Source organism: Epinephelus lanceolatus, chromosome 9, assembly GCF_041903045.1.
Source record: "Epinephelus lanceolatus isolate andai-2023 chromosome 9, ASM4190304v1, whole genome shotgun sequence".
Lineage (NCBI taxonomy): Eukaryota > Metazoa > Chordata > Actinopteri > Perciformes > Serranidae > Epinephelus > Epinephelus lanceolatus.
The window spans coordinates 26,505,712-26,522,935 of record NC_135742.1 but is presented as its reverse complement, the minus strand read 5'-3'; the positions used below and the strand labels follow the sequence as shown (position 1 = coordinate 26,522,935).

Below are 17,224 nucleotides of genomic sequence, written 5' to 3'. Positions count from 1 at the left end.
AAACTTAGCAATGTTAGAGCTCTATTTGAAGAACCAGGATGTGAGTCCTTCACCTGAAAACCTCTGTCAGTGACAGTGTGCCCACTCTCCTTCTCAGCCCACATTATATGTTGCCATGTTCAGGGTCTGTCTGACACACCTACTACAGGTGCCAGGTGCTGCTGAACCACCTGTTGCTCATCAAACATGTCTGAGATGTGATGGCACCCTACGTTAGCTTGTGTCCCTCATGAGTTAAGGCTGTTAGAGCTTCACACAGATGGAAACCGTTAGAAACTGTTACTCACTTCCATAACGTGGCTTCTGTAGTAGAGCGGCGGTTTCTTCATGGTACATCTTGCGTCGTTTCCTCCACTTGTGAACTCGTCTGAACTGAAAAAGAAACTTCACCCTTCACGCTAACGTTACAGCAGCCAGCCAGCGATACGCCGCCGCGCCTCTCAGGATATATTGATATGAATAAAACAACCGGTGAGGCTAAAATAAAAATGTCGGAACTACGGCACGGCTGTGTTCAAAAGTTTCATGAAAGCGCCGACTGTCACTTGCGACAGAAAATCCCCATAGTGTGTGCACTTCTTTGGCTCGACTCCTGAGCTAAGAGTGTGTGTATGTGTGTGTGTGTTATCTTGCCCCCACCACGCTATGAAGTGACATGATTGACGGGACAGGAGATGGAGATTTAGCACCTTGCACCACCTGCTGGTCGAAAGGTGGCTCATGCTGCATTTACTGCCACTGGGGAAAATGGATGTCACACCGCGAGTACACCACTAAGTAGCTGAGCTGCAACTTTATTCATCTTTTCTGCCTGTTTTATTCAATATAGGCTTATTTACATCCTCAGTTTTGTCTTTATAGATATTATTTACATTATGTATTTTTATACTGCCCTGTGTTACTTTTACATCTTGTCCCCGCGCCTTTATATCTCACGTAGAGCACTTTGAACTGCCCTGTTTTTTTTTTTCAACTTACTCAACTCAAATACACACAAGAATAAATAAATACACAACTAACTAAATATTACAACAATAATGCTACTACTACTACTACCAATAATAATATTTGTTATTACTAATATTATTATAATTGTTATTATTGTTATTACTATAAGTATTAGTAGTAGTATGAAATAGAAATGTCGACAATAAATGTATAATACTAATACTACTGAGTTAATAGTTGGTATTAGCATTATTATACATTTTTATTTATTATTATTATTATTAGTAGTAGTAGTAGTAGTAGTAGTATAAAATAAAAACGTAGAAAATAAATTTATCATACTTATAATATTAATACTACTAATAATAATAATTAGTATTGGTATTAGTATTATTAGTATTATACATTTATTTTTTACATTTTTATTTATTAATAATAATAATTATTATTACTATACATAGTAGTTGTAGTAGTACTATAAAATAAAAATGTAGAAAAATATAATATAATATATAAAACTACTAATACTAATACTATCACTACTAATACTAATGATTATTATTATTATTATTATTATTATTATTATTATTATTATTATTATCACTAATATTATTGCTTGCATTAATTCTTATTCTTATTCTTATTCTTATTCTTATTCTAGGAGCCATCCCTGGTGTAAAATGTATGTGGGATGCTAATTTGTCCTGTAGGGGTCACTGTGGTGCCATAGGTATCTGTCTGTCTGTCGGAGGACCCAGTGGAAGAAGCTGAGCCCAGGGTCCCACAACCAGCATACAACAGCCTCAGTCAGAAGTATGACCACCTTACTGCTGAACGTGGGTACTTGAATATGGGTACTTGCTGGAAGATCATTTATTGTTGGTGCGTATGAAACTGAGATTGGGGCTCAGTAACAGAGGTATAGCATACAGGTTCAACATTTCTGAATGTACAATATCAAATCTATACTGCTCAGTGAGCAGAGCACAAATTGTATCAAAGTGGGGGGTGATAATTAATTAATTAATTAATTAATTAATTAATGATGAAAAACCACCAAAAGATGCCCCAGAACCCATACAACCCATGCCACACATTACATGAATGACATCATAAACACTGACCAGCAGTTTGGTTTCATATTGTATGATGATTTTGTGTGTGTTTGTAAATAACCACTCTGATTGCTGGAGCCACAGATTTATAATAATACCTAGATACTGAACGCCAAGATTCTGCATATTCATTCCAATTGGGTTGTTTGCCTGGCGCATACGCCAAAAACTGTGTAGTTACTATCAACATCATTATTATTATTATTATACATAACAAAAACAAGTCATTACTTTTGAAGCAGTGACAAATCAAAGCAAGTTTTGCTGACTGAAAAGATGTAGGCTGAAGCCTAAGCTTATTGCACCCAGCCCTTCTACTTTTGTACTTGTACTAAATTTAAAAAATTAGATTCATGTATATATTATATATATGCCAAAGTCCCATACGCACTGGAGTTTGGTTTTTGTATTTGTTATTCATACAGCTATTGAGGTTTTTTTTTAACTATTCCACACAATATTTCTAATATACATCAGGTAATTATACATCTTTGTTTTGAGTTTGTTCTAATAACTTTGTTAGTTGATTCATGATAACCAGCTCTGTTTACAGTTCGTACAGCTCTTTTTTGTAGCATAATCATTGGATTTTGTGATCATTTTATGCGTATTTTACCAAACCTCCACACGGTAGGTAATGTATGGGGCTACAAAAGAATGATACACTTGAAAGGTGCTATAAAAATACACTTGTCTTCAAGTGTCCTTGTTTTTAAAAAGAGAATTCCTTTTAGATGGTAAATAATTTTAGTACCCAAATTCAACCACTAGATGGCAGCATTAGTTTGAGTTTATGAATTGAGCAATCAGGGAACACAGCTGCATGTCTTTCTTTGCATGCACACTCACTCAACCACCTATATACTAAGAAGTGTTTCCAGTATTTTGTCTACTTTATTTATGCTTAGGTAAACTAACTATTAGAACAATTACACAATTCAGTAGCAGCACAAACTACAGCCTCCAGAATTATCAAAGTTGAGTCAATAGCTCAATATCACCGTTCAAAAAACCCCTGAGTATTATAACCCTCATAAATATAGGATTTATTGACAGGCTGTTTTGTATAAGCATTGTGAAATAAAAAACCCAGCATCATTTGCTAGAGAACATAGCTTTTATTATGTATATGTTCAAAAGCAGCACAGTCTGCAATCCCTGCCTTTCCAGTTTCTAACATTATCCATCATATTTCTTCACATATTTTCACTCTTACAGACCTCTGAACATACAGCTCAGTCATCCTATGACTGGCAGACCCTTCACGATAACATACACTGACTTTATTCTCCACATAATTTGATTACCTCCATAAAATGGATCAACAGAACTTACAAGAGTGATACATTCACATTTTTCCTCAACAAAAAAATCATAATATTGCCATCATTTTCTGCCAGAAGAATTTACAGTAAGAACACAAAGTTGAGCACAAAAGAACAGAAGTTTTCTTACATACATGCAAGTTTGAGCACACACACACACACACACACACACACACACACACACACACAGAGTAGCAGGTGAACAGGGGCTTAAAGCCGAGGACACACAGAGATGTACAACAGAGATACAGGTAGATGGACCTATCGCTTGGACAAAGCAGGAGACACATGAGTCCATCAAGGAGCTTTTACACATATAACCCAGAAGTTCACCAATATCAGCTTTGATATTTACATTATTTACACTCATGCATCCACACACAGTCCCACACACACACAGTACTCTCTCTTATACACACATGGGCGCGCACACACAAAAATACAGTACATATAAGCAACACCCCAATTACCTCAAACATAACGGGTGATATAATTTCTCCCAGTCTGCAGCTCATGAAGGTTTTAACTCATCTAGAAACATACAGATCAATCCCTCTGTTATTCTTGCCACTGATGTAGCATTGGATTGACACCTCTTTTTATATCAGTGCATTTATTTAGAATCTGTATGCTATACTTTTGTTTCAAAAATATTTAAACTATGATGTCAAAAAATATCTGTTGTGCAATAGCAGCACACTTCATGATGTATATTTCCAGCTGAAATAGTTGGGTCCATGGAAATGGATGCACATGTACAATACAACTTTGGAACCCTATTGTTGTTGTTGATGTTGTTGTTGTTGTTGCTGCTAAGTAGCCTTGACAGAGCCAAGCGCAGTGCAAGGGCAAACTACCTCTACGCTGCAATCACAGATACCACAAATACAGAGAAAAGCAGGAGGACTGTACGATCCACGGAGACAAAAAGAAACAGGACTGAGAGCAATTGAACTGTGTGTATATATATATATATATATATATATATATGAAATATATATATATATATATATATATATATGAAATATATATATACATTGTCAGTATCAGTTCATTTTAACACTTCGAAAATAGTAACATGGTCTTATTATCATTATGTTTAGCAGAAGATTGTTGAGGTTCCAATGTTGAAAGACAAGATACATAATAACTTGTACAAGGTAGGTCTGGATTTCAAGTGTGGGATTATGGCAAAATTAGATATTAGCAAAAAAATGGTAAGTCAAAGAAATGACATAGCTCATATTTATCATTCAGTTATGAATTTCTCCAAAATTATTTTTTTTTTAAAAGAAAGAAAGGTCAAAACTTTTTCCGTAGGAGACATTTTCATCATGTGTGGCACCAATTATTCCTCATAAAGAGGTTGTTATGTACATTATTACTTCGTATTCACACCATTTGATCATATGATTCATATTGGAAGAGGAGATTAGGCTTATCGCACCAAAATAAAAGCTTTATTAAAAAATAAAATAGAATAAAAATAAAAAGGGTTTAGTTCAAAAATGAATTCACACCCTAGTAAAATACTGTATTGGCCACATATCCCATATATATATATACACACTCATACACACACACAAATAGCATGATTATTTTATCTTTTAACTTCCTATCCAGTTTAAGTCTGTTCCTTATAACCTTTGGACACCACACGACTATGGGCAGACTGCTCCAGTTAAGGAGAGGCACATTTAAAAAAGGCCATTCAGTATTTTTAAAAGGAAGCAGCATGACATGTCATTATCAACGTCACTGCCACGAGCGAGATCCGACACAAAGCTAAATCAGAAGGAGAACTCATCGGAGATCCTTTGTACAATAACACAACACGTGGATGGGGACCTGATTTAACAACATTTGGATGACACGAATAATCCATCATTCCAACTTTGACAATAACACAAAGCATAAGCAGAAACTCAGATTAGCAGCCTCAGATTCAACATACCATACAGTTATTGGTACAGTGTTTCAATATGGCCTTTTTGATTCTTGGTTGGGTAGGTAATACAAAGGGCTTGGCGTCATACATGAGTTATCTATTTTGAAAAGGTTGCAGATGTCTGAGCAAATGTCATGTTGAGCAAATAACAGCATTGTGTGTTCAGTATGGTGCAAATGTAGAAAGTGTCTATTTTAGGACATGTGTTTGCACATGAAGTGTATCTATGTGTGGCTTTTTATGTGTTTGTGTACGCTTTCTGCATGCTGTCTACAACATGGCCTGTGTACATGAGTCTTGTGGGCAAGCCAGCTGTCATACAGCTGTGTTGTGTGTCCGCTCTGTCTGATCATCTATTCCCTGCGTTGTCACACAGAAGGTTGGCTGTGCTCATTACAGCTTGTTTTTCACTTTTCTCCCCATCTGGCTCGTCTTAATAAGACTGTATCAATATTAAAAGCCTTGTTTTTTAACCATGCAGTGACTCTACACAAGGTTATGACTGCAGCTGGAGGGGGCGACCAGTCACTGAACAAAACTCTACCAAAGTCTCAGTACCAAAACCAATGCAAACTCTCAGCTCTGTCATGTGAAATCTCCAGACAATACATTCACAAAAAGGCTGAGCTGTTGACTAACGAGGAATCTATTGATTTGGATCTGTGTGATGAAAGTAAAACACACCATGTGTAGGTTGCTATCCAGCTTTATCTAAGGTATGTTAGCAAAATGTGATTGAAAGTGTTAAGATATGTTTGAACCAAGCCGTTTGCACTCCTTGCTCAACACTTCCCAGGCTTCCTCTCGGATTCACCCAGGATTTATCCAGGTTTTATCCCAGCTGATGAATGCCAGGCTGGTGTTACATGAGGACATTCGCCCTGGTGTCGGGCAAACGGAGTGCAACCAGGCCTCCCCCGACGAGCACAGACGAGGCCATGAGGATGGGGATGGCCTTTGTGATGCCGACGAGCGAACCAAAGATCAGGTTCCCCAAGACTGCAGCCATCTTACACAGAGCATTGCAGAACCCAAAGCCTGTTCCTCTGGGGGGAGAGAAGTCAGGGACAAAAGGAGGTTAAAAGTAGAGAAGAGAGAGAACTGCGTGTGTTTCTATGTGTGTGACTGTCTTTTTAATGTAAATCCATAAAAAAGTCTAAACTAGAGATCATTTTGTGTTGGGATAACACCAACCACGATACAGCCATCCACAACTTAAAACAAATGTAGGGCAGGGGTCAGCACCCTTGCTAAGACCACACCCATCCAAAAACTCGGCCTATTTTTTTAATCTGAACTAAGCTCCTGTAAAGTTTCATGACTGAATCTTGCACTCACAAAATCTGTCCACAGACAGATGGATACACAGGCATATAAACACCTGGCAAAGCACTGTAAAGTAGCTTTAATGACACACACACACACACAAGGTGAAAACAATAACAGCCCTGCTGTCACGGCTGGTAACAATGTCAGCCATTATGCACTCATCCATTGTTTGTGCTCTCACCTCCTGACAGTAGGAAATGACTCAGTCGTGACCACATCCAGGGAGTTCCAGGCAGAGATGCTCAGACCGTTGTAAAGGCACAACATGAAAATCATCATGGACTCACTGGTGCCGAACCACAAGAAGAAACAGCTTATGCCTGAAAGGACCATGGAGCCACCTGATGGACGTACAAACACACACAGAGCATGAGTGAGAAAGCAAGAGTTAGTACTAAAGACATGTGAGTAGTCTTCAAGTAAATTATAGGGCCTAATCGAAATTGCCTCTCACACTCGATGATGGATGCCACATCCATACCATGAGTCATTCCTGCATCCCGTACAGTCAACGTGAAAGCCAATTACTCAAGTGCACACACAAACATGGACATCACTCACATCCTCCATTCTTACCTAACATGGACAGACGCCCGATTTTGTCCATGAGAAGGGCGGACACGATGTTGCCGGGCAGAACAGCCAGAGTCCCCAAGAAGTTGATGAAGTAAACCCAGTAGGCACTGTAGTCATCGTCAAACGTCATCTGGCACCCTGTCTTGTTGTGAGTGAACATGCTGTTGACCACCTCTGTGCCATCTATCAACTTGGAGTCATCGATGTCTGCCCAAAGAATACAAACAAGAAAGAAATGGTAATAATAAAAGAGAGCCAATCACATCGCAGTAAAATCAAAAATGACAAAACATGCCACTCTGGCTGTGTATTCAGGTCAAAGTAAGAGTTTAAAAACAGTGGCCCTCCCAAAAGGAAGCCAGGGGGAGCCATGGCCCCGCTGATACAATTGCAGGTCCCCCACTGGCCCCTGCTGGCAAAAATAAGTGGAGGCTGACTTTACTGTTTTTACAACATAGACTGTGACATAGTCATTTTTTAAGGTAGCATGGAGGTAGTGGTAGCTAGTGATAGTAGACAACATAAGGCATCCATTGGTACCAACCATGTATGGATATCTTGTTGTAAAGGGACCAAGTAATTGCTCCCTAGAGCAAATTTTAGTTAGGGAACAACTGGCACTGGCATTTTCAAAGGAGTCCCTTGAACTCTCACTTCATGGGTTCTATGGGTACCCACGAGATTTGTTTCCAGTAAATGTTTTGTTCCTCACAATCAAAAACTCCTTCAAATTAAAGCTATATAAATGTTCAGTCCTTATATCTCACCTGTGTTGAAGAAGAAATCATCAATGAAAGTACAGTTACGGAAGAAGGAGCCCACCGATGTCACATCGTCAAAGTAGCAGTTACGAAAGGTACAGTCGATGAAGGTGACGGACTTCAGTTTCATATTGATGAATCTGAAGAGGCACAGTTACATTTTGTTTTTAGTACTGTATCACAGTATAATGGTGCAGCCATCCATTAAGCCTGCTGGTGAGTCGACTTCTCTTACCTGTCGTTGATGAAGAGGCCATTTTTGTGTATCTGGTTCTCCAGGGTGAAGTTGAAGGTGAAGTCTTCAATGCGTTCGTTGTTGTGTAGCTTCACTTTGGAGGCATATTCATCTGCCTGAAGGTGTTTGATGACATCGGGGAACCAGACTGACAGACCATAATACCTGCAACCAGAAGGATACAGTGATATCAGAATTAATTTGTTGTTGATTTTAGACTGAGATCTGACAAAAACATGGAAAGATACAACAGGACACAGTAGAAAACCAGAAGACATTGACTTTAGAGTGTTTTCAGTGTGTTTTTTTTTTTTTTTTTAATCTTTGGCTGCTTTCACTCCCCCTGAGACGCCAATGGACCAGTATTGATCCACAGACTGTGACTGATTTCGAGAGCTCGCAACTTCTGCACAGCACAGAGATCAAAATGACAGAAATGCAGTGCAGCCGCAAGCCACACTGCCCAGTGTTATTATCTGGCCACAGCAATTAGCCTTGTCTGATTTTTCTGTGACATCAGGAGGAAGCTCACCCGAATGACAGCGTGAACCACACTATGGCTAGTCGCATCATGTTCTCTCGCATGGGGTAGTTGAAGGACTTCATGAGATTCACATAGATCTAAAGGGAGGAAAGAGATGCATTACACTTCATGTGATCAGCAGACAAACTAAGGGCAGAGGCAGTGGACAGAAATGATTAATAAGAAAGGCAATCAAATTAAAAGACAAATATTTACCCCATGTATTTCAGCCTTTATCCTAAAGAAGAACTTGGAAACTGGGTTGCCATACTCTGTATTCATTTCCACCAATTCATCCAGCTGTTTGGGGATCTTGATCCTGTTTACCTGGGAAGAGTAATCAAGACAGAAAATAAGTGCAAGAGGTGGCCATGGCTTTAAGAGGCTGTGGTGCCCTTTTTTTTAAGCTACCGCAAAAGTAGCAGTGTGCTGGGAAACTAGAAACCCAAGGCAACCATAGGTCACGATAGATGGGCATTGCTTATCAGAAAGGAGGCTAAATAACACTCCAGAGTTTTGGCAAGAAAACAACTCACCATGGTCATCTTCAAAGGGGTCCTTTAAACTCTCACCTCAAGATATCTGAATGAAAATGGGTTCTATGGGTGCCCACGAGTGTCCCCTAAACTAAAAAGGCTTGTTCTCAGTAAATGTTTTGCTTCTTACAACCAATGTAAGGAGAAAAAAAAAGCAATTGGAAAAAGGTACATGTATAGGTACATAACGATTGTTGTGAAACTCAGAATGTTAACTGTAGTGGTATTTGTCTATGCACAACAGATAACTGGTAATAATAAAAAGGAAATCAAAGTGTATCAGTATGTGATTCCGTAACTGTCCATACTGATCTAGTTTTCAGCTAGCCTACACACTTGAACAGCATAATCAAATTCCTGAAATACAGTCATGGCTTTTGATTTTGGTGTTCCACCCCAAGATCTTCAGTCACCCAATCTGGCCACCACTATGAAAAATTACTGGAGATGCCACTGGTGCATCTGTGCTGCATTCAACATTCATTTCATATCATGGATCTTATTTGTGTTACTTGTATCATCTTTAACTTCAAGACTGAAAGCACATGATAATTGTAGTAAATATCTATGTAAACATTGTGTACTACAGTAAATGATCAATTCAAGAAATGTGTCGACTAAGAGGCTTTCCCAATCCGCAGCTCACGAAGCCGTAAGCCTGAACGACACAAAACAGCTTTCAGAACCTTCATAATTCAGATGTGATCCCGCACAGTCAAAGCATTAAAACCTGTCCCAGCGGTGGCAAAATATAAGCCTCTTTGCTTCTTTAAAGCGTCAGGAAACCCAGCCAAGACAGCGCGCAGCAGAAACAAACACTCACAGTGAAGACTTTCTCCGGTTGCCCACGCGCTCTCATGTTGGTGTCATGGATCTGTTTGAGGATCATCCAGGCTTCATCATGCTTCCCCACCTGACAGGAGGGAGCGTGAAAGACAGAGAGAAAATTTCACTGGATCAGCACAGATTTCTTATACTCAGGGACAGCAACACGTCCATTTGATTGAATGTTCTGTAGGCTACATAATATTCTTTTGATTTTTCCAAGATGGGCCGGAATGATGAAAGTCACGACAACGGTGACTCATTTTACTTCAAAGGGTAATTATCCAGCAGCAAAGCCACTGTCATGGATCTCCAGGCTTCTATTTTGCAAATACATTCAAGGCCTTATCCAAGAGTCCTGGAGGACTGACACTCTTTGATCTGATTAAACATCTGATGGGAAACGTCCAAGTACTCTGACGTATTTTTCCAGAGATGCTGACTGTAAAAACTGATAAGCACGGACAGTTGGTGACAATGACACAGCACTGTGACGCAGAATTCTTGAAGATACAACTGCTGCAGCAGATTTATAAATGATCAGAATTATTTCAGTGTTAAAATCTATGTCGCAATAGATAAGGAAAATACTGTTACCTCAAGGTAGAACCTGGGACTCTCAGGCATGAAGGTAAGTGCCACCACAGCACACACACAGGGCAGGGCACAGACAACCACAAACACCCTCCAGCTGTGAAACTGGTATGCTGAGCCCATACTGAAACTCCAACCTGTGAACAGAGGCATACAACACCAGTGACAGTCACATTGGAGACATGGCAGAATAAGAAGTGAATACATGATCAAAATAAGAGAAGTGCTTCAATTACATTTTCTTTTAAGAAACCACCATTACAAACACTGCTGCATTCATGGATAACACTATGTTAGATGACAATGTATTGCTTTTGATGTATATGCCTAACTGATTCCTATTGAATAGTGTCTTTTTGTTGATGCATGTTTGGCATATTGAGCCTGTTTATACCTGGTATTATTGCGTCTTGGGTGACAGCACTAAATACAAGTCTAAACTATCACCAAAACGCATTGCAATTTGATCAAGCCACTGGCCGAGCTTGTCTGGGTGACATTTAACCACATATCTTTTTTAGTATTAACACTAATGATGTGTCCCCGACAAGCACGCCACAAGAAAATACATCATCAGTGCAGGACATGTTGGTTGTTTTGGTGGCACAGCTCTGTAACTTGACAAGACGACATGACAAGATGGACAAAATTGTTATCTGACCATTTGTCGTTTTGCCAGACGTGTTGGAACAGACACACCACTAACGTGACAAGCAATAATCCTGCCAGAGTGTGGATGCAATAACTGTGCAGTGTCAGTTGACCCTTTAGCGTAAGTGACAGGCAGTAGCGAAATCAGAACACAAGTGATCGGCTGGAGATACAGGTGTGAACGCTAATGTGTCTCGGCAGTCACATTGTGTTATGATCACTGAAGGCATGTTAACAGGCATGATTCTTACAAGTATTTGGCAGCTTTAAAGCACTCATGTCAATCTGAAAGCTCACAAATCAAAGTGCCTGCAGACTTTTTTAAGCTCCAAAATACTCCTAATTGATATTAACTGTAACATATGACAATACTGTTTGTATTATTTATTATTAAGATAATATTCAGGCTAATACTCCCATTTAATTTACATTTACTTGGTCCATATCTACAATAGCATTCACTGTATTTTGCTGATAAAGATACAGTATATATTGGTGCCTTACTATCATGTAAAACATTCAACTGATCCTGAAAAAATATATATTTTTCAGCAAAGAAAACCACTAAAGTTAAACTCTCTGGTCATAACTGTTTGGTTCCTGGACTAGTGTGCAATTCACAAAGTGTCTAATTGATGAATTATACACTAATGCTCAGAGCACCATTTGAAGCCAGCAGGTGGCTATTTAACCAATCTTCAGCTCACAGGGGCATCATAAAAGCAAATATAATTACTTAATAAGTCTCCAAATGATGCTTTGAGGAAGTAGTGACTAAATAATATTAGGTGTAGAGAGTAGAAACTACTGTATATCCTTATCAGAGGGGGGGCTGGGCCACTTGATCCGAGAGGCTGATTCTGAATGTTATGTGTGGAGCTTGTACTGTGAGCACAAAGGAGCTGCAAATAAAAGATGGCTTTTTAAACGAGAGGCACTCCGCGGCTGGAGCAGAGTGATGTGTAAGCTCAGAGATGAATGGCTCTGCAGAGGGAGCTGTAGAGAAGTGCACGGGGACGGGTTAATTGAATGTGTAGGAAAGGAATTGAGTGTTTTCTGCTAAGTTAAATCTTGTTGCACCTGATCTCAGCCCACAGGCACTCTCCCAGACTCATTAATCATTGTAACACGCACACACATACACACACATGCACACGCATTTACACACACACATGCAGAGAGTTATGCACTTTCACAAAGGGGGAGATGCACACATACGCACATTGCATTGACAGAGAAAAGGCACAGAAATTAATCACATGAATTACCATACAGATGACAGTGACACGACTAACATGATGCCATGATGCCACCCACACGTATACACAAGTAAACACATGAAGATACATACAGAATTATACATCAAAAATAATCCTTTTCCCTATACGAAAGGGCACTATTTTTACACATTTTCACGAAATAATTGTGGAGAAAGGAGAGAGGAATATACATAAAGACTCCTTAATGTTAAACATAATGGAAGACTTGAATTTAATCTGTTGTTGTCAAGTTACATAAACAGAAACAGCTTTAAATTTTGTAACTAAATTCAAAAGGGTGGCACTGACTATGACATTCATTTCAAAATATTGTTTTAAATGTGTGGGAGAATATTTATTCCCTCCAAACATGGAATTACTGAGTTTATTGTTTGCAATTTAAGTTACATAAATGAATGCTTGTGCTGGTGACTCAGAGAAGAACTTAAGCTTACATATACTGTCATACCATACCAGCCTGGATGCAATCACAAATGTGCGATGTACTGTTTATGTAGATCTGTATTTGTGCACTCACTGACTTCATTTTTTAGAATTTTTATTTATTTATTTATTTATTTTTTGGAGGAAGCACAGAAAGGGGTTGCTGTGTCAGTCGTGACCTCCCACGTTTCTCAACAGATCGTGCTTCACGGAGATGCCGCTCCAAAGGGAATAGCACCATTATCCATCAACAGGCGTAGGAGGGGAGTCAGGGGGCGGGGAGGGGGTTAACGCTAATGGTTATACCAGAAAAGAGCTGCTTGGAATTAATCTCACAGCATATTAAAATCCGGCTTTGAAAGCAATACACATCTACAGCTAAAAATAACTATGTTCAAATTGGGGTGGGCATCCGTCATAAGTGGTAAAAAATGCACCCCAGGAGAGATCATAGAGACGAAAATGTCTCAGTAGAAAGCACAAAAAAAGTAAATGTAAAGCAAAGAACACAAAAGGAAATGAACAATGAGTGGTTTTCACTCTCAGTGTCTTTTGTTGGGCAGTAGGAGTAATGACTGTCGTAGACGACGCTTCGTCTCTGTGTATCCCCGCTTCTTCTGAGTCCCTTTATTTCCTTCCCTGTCTTTCTCCGTGTGTGTGTGTGTGTGTGTGTGTGTGTGTGTGTGTGTGTGTGTGTGTGAGTGTGTTTGAGTGTGCGTACGTCTGGAGTGACTCAGGGTGAGGGAGAGAAGTAGAGAGAGAAAGAGACAGAAAGAGACAGAGTAACAGAGAGAGAAGGGGAAAGAGTTGTTCAGCAGTGATTGCCTTTTCTACAGAAATGTAGTGTGGCTTCCTGCCCCTCAGGGTTACTGTTTCACCAATGCCATTGGAAATCTCATTACAGGGATTATGTACATAATTGACTAAGTCTATGGATGACTGACTCAGCAGTGCTACACTACTCACAGGCGCAGATACTGGATAGATAGATAGATAGATAGATAGATAGATAGATAGATAGATAGATGACAGCTTTCTTGCGCTTCCAATCCAGTGAGCGAGACCACCAACGTAACTACAGAAACTCACTATAACTGAACTCCCACAGTGCGGCAAGTGTTCACTGATGCAGGAGAGAACTTACAATATACTTGAATATATTTCTTGCTTTTCCCTCAATGGCCTGAATAAGTCGCTAAATTTGTCGCTAGTCACTTTTTTGTTAGAAGTAAAGGGTCTGAAAATTCACTAAATTAGCGAGAAAGTTACCAAATTGGCAACACTAACCACAGGGTGCAGAGATGAGCTGTGGTGGTGTGGCATCAATATGTCTGAGAACGAGAGTTGCCGTTTTTGCTATCATAATTTAAAAGTAGTACTTCAACTTAAATTTTGACCTCAACGCACTCCTCTTTCCTACGCTAGGTTTATGCTCATAGTGTGCAACTACATCATTGTGTAGTTTGTAGGGGAGGGAATCACCAGAGGATCCACGATACGATATTATCACGATACTTAAGTCACAATTCAATATTATTGCGAATTTGAATATGTTGTGATATGCTGAGTATTGAGATACATTTTATTGCAATATATTGTGATTTGTTACCTTTTTTAAACAGTAAATTATGTCCTCAAAGGAAAACTTTGTCAACATCTGTTTTATCTAATAAGTTTTCAGTCTGTTCATTTCACTTCAGCCATTTTTTCACAGCTAAATGTATCTAGTGGACTGAAAAAGCAATTTATTATATTATTCTAGTAGGCTAGCTACAGTTTAATTGTATTTGTCATATTAATAATTTGAATAATTTTAAAAATTGATACTTGGCACTTTGTGGCAATACACACAAAAATATTGTGATACTATGCTGTATGGTTTTTTTCCTCCACCCCTAGGAGTTTGCATAAAGCATGAAGGTTTTGCAAGTTGTCCGTCATCATATCAAAGATGCCCCTTATCAAATACACAATTTTGATTGTCAATGAAAAATTAGGCCAATATAGAAGTGCCAAAACAATTCCTTAAATGTCCACTTGAGGCTTGCTACAGGAGCGAGTCAATCCCCATAGACCCTCATGTTAAAGTGTCCAGCTTTACAGCAGAAATAAACAGTTTTGGTCTGCCATTTATTAAAACTGTAAGGGGATGAATTTATGTATAACTCACCTGTTTATGTTTTATCAAGGCTTAAAGTTACACATAATTAATGGCGGGCTGCTTTGAGTGACAGGCTGTCTGCAGATAGTGTCCTTGACTTCTCAGTCAGATCCACCCCTCTCTACTCCACAGCTCCACCCTGCTGTCCAAATACGGTCACTTCTGGTTCCACAGTCAAAATACCAAACTCAAGGGTTCAAAATGGGAGTCCACAAACCAATGGGTGATGTTATGGTAGCTACATCCATTATTTTTTTACAGTCTATGGACCAGACACATCTGTCAGGTGGCCAGGCCAGTTTCCTTCTGTTTCCAGTGTTTATGCCAAGCAAGAACAAGCTATATATTTATTATACAGACCTGAGAGTGCTATCATGATTTACTCAACAAAAAGCCAAAGTGATATAATGCCTATCACTTAGCACAAGCAGATGAGTTAAAATTAATTGACAACGATGTGAAGTCCACCCGGGGGGGTATTTAATCTTTAATCTGTGGATCTGAGCAGCATCTAATGAGGTTACTCTTGTGGCGGGCTTTCTTGGCAGCAGGCAAACTCCTCAAAGTCTACTGTCAATGTGATGACGATCTGTGCCGAGCAGACCTCCTTCAGGGCCCCAGCTGTGAGTCAGGCAGGGGGCTTTTGGGAGACATTAGGAGCCAGCGAGTGGAGAAGATAAATGAGAGCTCTAATGGTGTCTTAAACACCAGTGTTGAGGCATTTGTATCATAACCCATCACTGATACCTTTAATGTGTTCGTTCAAACACATAAAGGTATCTCTGCAGGAGGCCCGCAGTTTGGCCCACACATCGTAGTGCTGTTGGTTGCGGGCACTGCAGCACTTTAGGGAAAACATAAAAACCACTGGTGAGCGCTGGAGTATGTATGCAAGACACGTAGTTCGCTCTCAGAGAAAGAGAGGCAGCGTGGTAGTGACTGTCAGAGAGAATAAGAGCAAAGTAAGGCCACTACCATCCCTTCAATATGATATCAGCAGATCTGACAGCAGAGTTTCCTTGTGAAGACTCGTTCTGGTTTCAGAGGGTTTTGCGAGAGTCCTTCACCAGTGTGCTTCTGTGGAGCCATGTGAGCGGATCTACAGCAGTGTGTGCATGTATCTCCATGAGAAACATGTGAGAAAACTGAGAAGTCCTTTACTGGAAACTTAAATGATTAGCGATGCCATGTGTGTGTGTGCTCTCATGTGCCTTTCTGTGTGTGTGCCCAGATGACCTCTTACAATGTCAGATGTTATTGCCTTCAATTTCCCTTGAAGAAGACCTGTATGTGGCTGCAGCCCAGTAAAACATCATCCATGCCACTTACAGCAACACACACACACACACACACACACACACACACACTGTCTCTCTCTCGCTGACGTCACAGGTTGGCTAAAGCATGGTCTGGCCATAAATCACCTCTAGCTGTAGCTTTGTCCTATTAGAGCAAGGAGAAAAACCTAATTATGCTTGATCAAGAAGAACACTCTGCGGAGACAGAGAATGGAGAGAGAGGAGAGGTAATAAAAGGAAGGACAGAGTTAGACAGAGAGATGGGGTGAGTACAAAACAGGAGGAGAGGGGGTGCAGTAACAGGAAGGAAGGAAGGAGCTCATTCGCCTCTTTTTGTTTCTTTCCATGATGAGTGCAGCTGATATCTAATGCGGTATTGTCATAAATCACAGCGTTCTCTCCCCCACAGCACCCTCACCCTGCTCTATGGTATCCATGCATATGTTAATCTCTTAACCTCTGCCTCTCACAGCCTGCAGCCACTCAGAGCTATTAGGTGATTGATTCCCGTGGCAGGAAAAACTAGCACCTCGACCCACGGCCCACAGGGAAGCCTTACAGATTTGTAACCTGTAGTCAGGAGCTTAGCATAAAAGTCACATTGGCAAGCTTCTCAGCAGTGCTGCCAAACTTAACCCTGTTACAGCCCTCACTGGATATAACGTCTATACATCTCAGCTTTTCTTTTTATTAGGA

General features: G+C 39.8%; 2 protein-coding genes across 3 annotated transcripts in view; both read right to left on the bottom strand.

Moving 5' to 3' along the window:
- The window catches only part of iqgap2 (IQ motif containing GTPase activating protein 2), a 41,585-nt gene extending 41,011 nt beyond the window's left edge, over positions 1-574 (bottom strand). For both annotated transcript variants that reach the window (XM_033619793.2, XM_033619794.2), the window contains exon 1: positions 288-574. In XM_033619793.2, the coding sequence (XP_033475684.2) occupies positions 288-336 (49 nt within the window). In that variant the 5' untranslated portion in view covers positions 337-574. The remainder of the gene's footprint in view (positions 1-287) is intronic.
- A 3,812-nt stretch (positions 575-4,386) lies between these two features.
- The window catches only part of sv2ca (synaptic vesicle glycoprotein 2Ca), a 36,215-nt gene continuing 23,377 nt past the window's right edge, over positions 4,387-17,224 (bottom strand). Inside the window, exons 5-13 of the mRNA XM_033620557.2 lie at positions 10,719-10,852; positions 10,120-10,209; positions 8,977-9,087; positions 8,770-8,858; positions 8,238-8,402; positions 8,009-8,142; positions 7,242-7,448; positions 6,847-7,006; positions 4,387-6,382 (exon numbers count right to left, since the gene is read on the bottom strand). Of these exons, the coding sequence (XP_033476448.2) occupies positions 6,199-6,382; positions 6,847-7,006; positions 7,242-7,448; positions 8,009-8,142; positions 8,238-8,402; positions 8,770-8,858; positions 8,977-9,087; positions 10,120-10,209; positions 10,719-10,852 (1,274 nt within the window). The 3' untranslated portion in view covers positions 4,387-6,198. The remainder of the gene's footprint in view (positions 6,383-6,846; positions 7,007-7,241; positions 7,449-8,008; positions 8,143-8,237; positions 8,403-8,769; positions 8,859-8,976; positions 9,088-10,119; positions 10,210-10,718; positions 10,853-17,224) is intronic.